The sequence below is a fragment of the Fukomys damarensis genome, unplaced genomic scaffold (genome assembly GCF_012274545.1).
Source record: "Fukomys damarensis isolate Sample0158 unplaced genomic scaffold, DMR_v1.0_HiC HiC_scaffold_37, whole genome shotgun sequence".
In the NCBI taxonomy this organism is placed as follows: domain Eukaryota; kingdom Metazoa; phylum Chordata; class Mammalia; order Rodentia; family Bathyergidae; genus Fukomys; species Fukomys damarensis.
In genome coordinates, this window is record NW_022900949.1 from 10,754,909 (window position 1) to 10,755,568 (window position 660).

The window sequence follows — 660 nt, forward strand, 5'->3', positions numbered from 1 at the left end:
GAAGTAGCCACGGTCACCGTGGGTCCGCGCGCCCAGGTCAGGCGGGGAGGGGTGGGGGCGCTGACCCCTGGAACGGCACTGGCGAGCGGAAAAGGGGCGGAGAGCGACCAAGGAGAGGCGGTAGGCGGCCGGCGGCGCTCACCATAATGCCAGTCAAGCCAGGCGTAGTCAGAGCTCCACACAGAAGCGCAGGCTTCAGCAGGCGGCTCAGACAACCCAGGAACATAGCGGCGGTTAGAGCCAGCGGCTCCTCCCCTCACCCCGCCGGCCAATGGACCCGAGCCGGCCTGTCCTGCCAGCCCGCCCAAGGTCACGCCCACCCACATTCTCATTGGTCAGCCACGCCATCATACGGATAAACGGCGAGGCTAGCCAATGAGAGGCGAGGGTGAGGAGCGGACGGGGGCGGGGCGCGGCCTGCGGCTTTGTTGTCGTCGGTGACTGCGCATGCTCGTTGCGGGGGGTGTGTGGGAGGCTTGCTCACGCGGTCCGCACTTTGGTTGCCTGCGGACAGTTGTTTGGCTGTTTCCTGCAGTGCTGTCAGGTCTCTTGGGAATGCCCCGGGAAACTCGGGCGGCTCCCCTCCTAAAAAAAAGAGCCTTTTCAATGTGGAAGTTGGACTTTTTCTTTTCCTTTTTTTTTTTTTTTTTTTTTTTTTCG

At 62.1% G+C, this 660-nt stretch overlaps 1 protein-coding gene across 1 annotated transcript in view; it reads right to left on the bottom strand.

Moving 5' to 3' along the window:
- Gpx4 (glutathione peroxidase 4) overlaps positions 1 to 290 on the bottom strand; it is a 2,336-nt gene extending 2,046 nt beyond the window's left edge. Inside the window, exon 1 of the mRNA XM_010634954.3 lies at positions 143 to 290. Coding sequence (XP_010633256.2) covers positions 143 to 226 — 84 coding nt within the window. The 5' untranslated portion in view covers positions 227 to 290. The remainder of the gene's footprint in view (positions 1 to 142) is intronic.
- Positions 291 to 660: the final 370 nt, after the last annotated feature.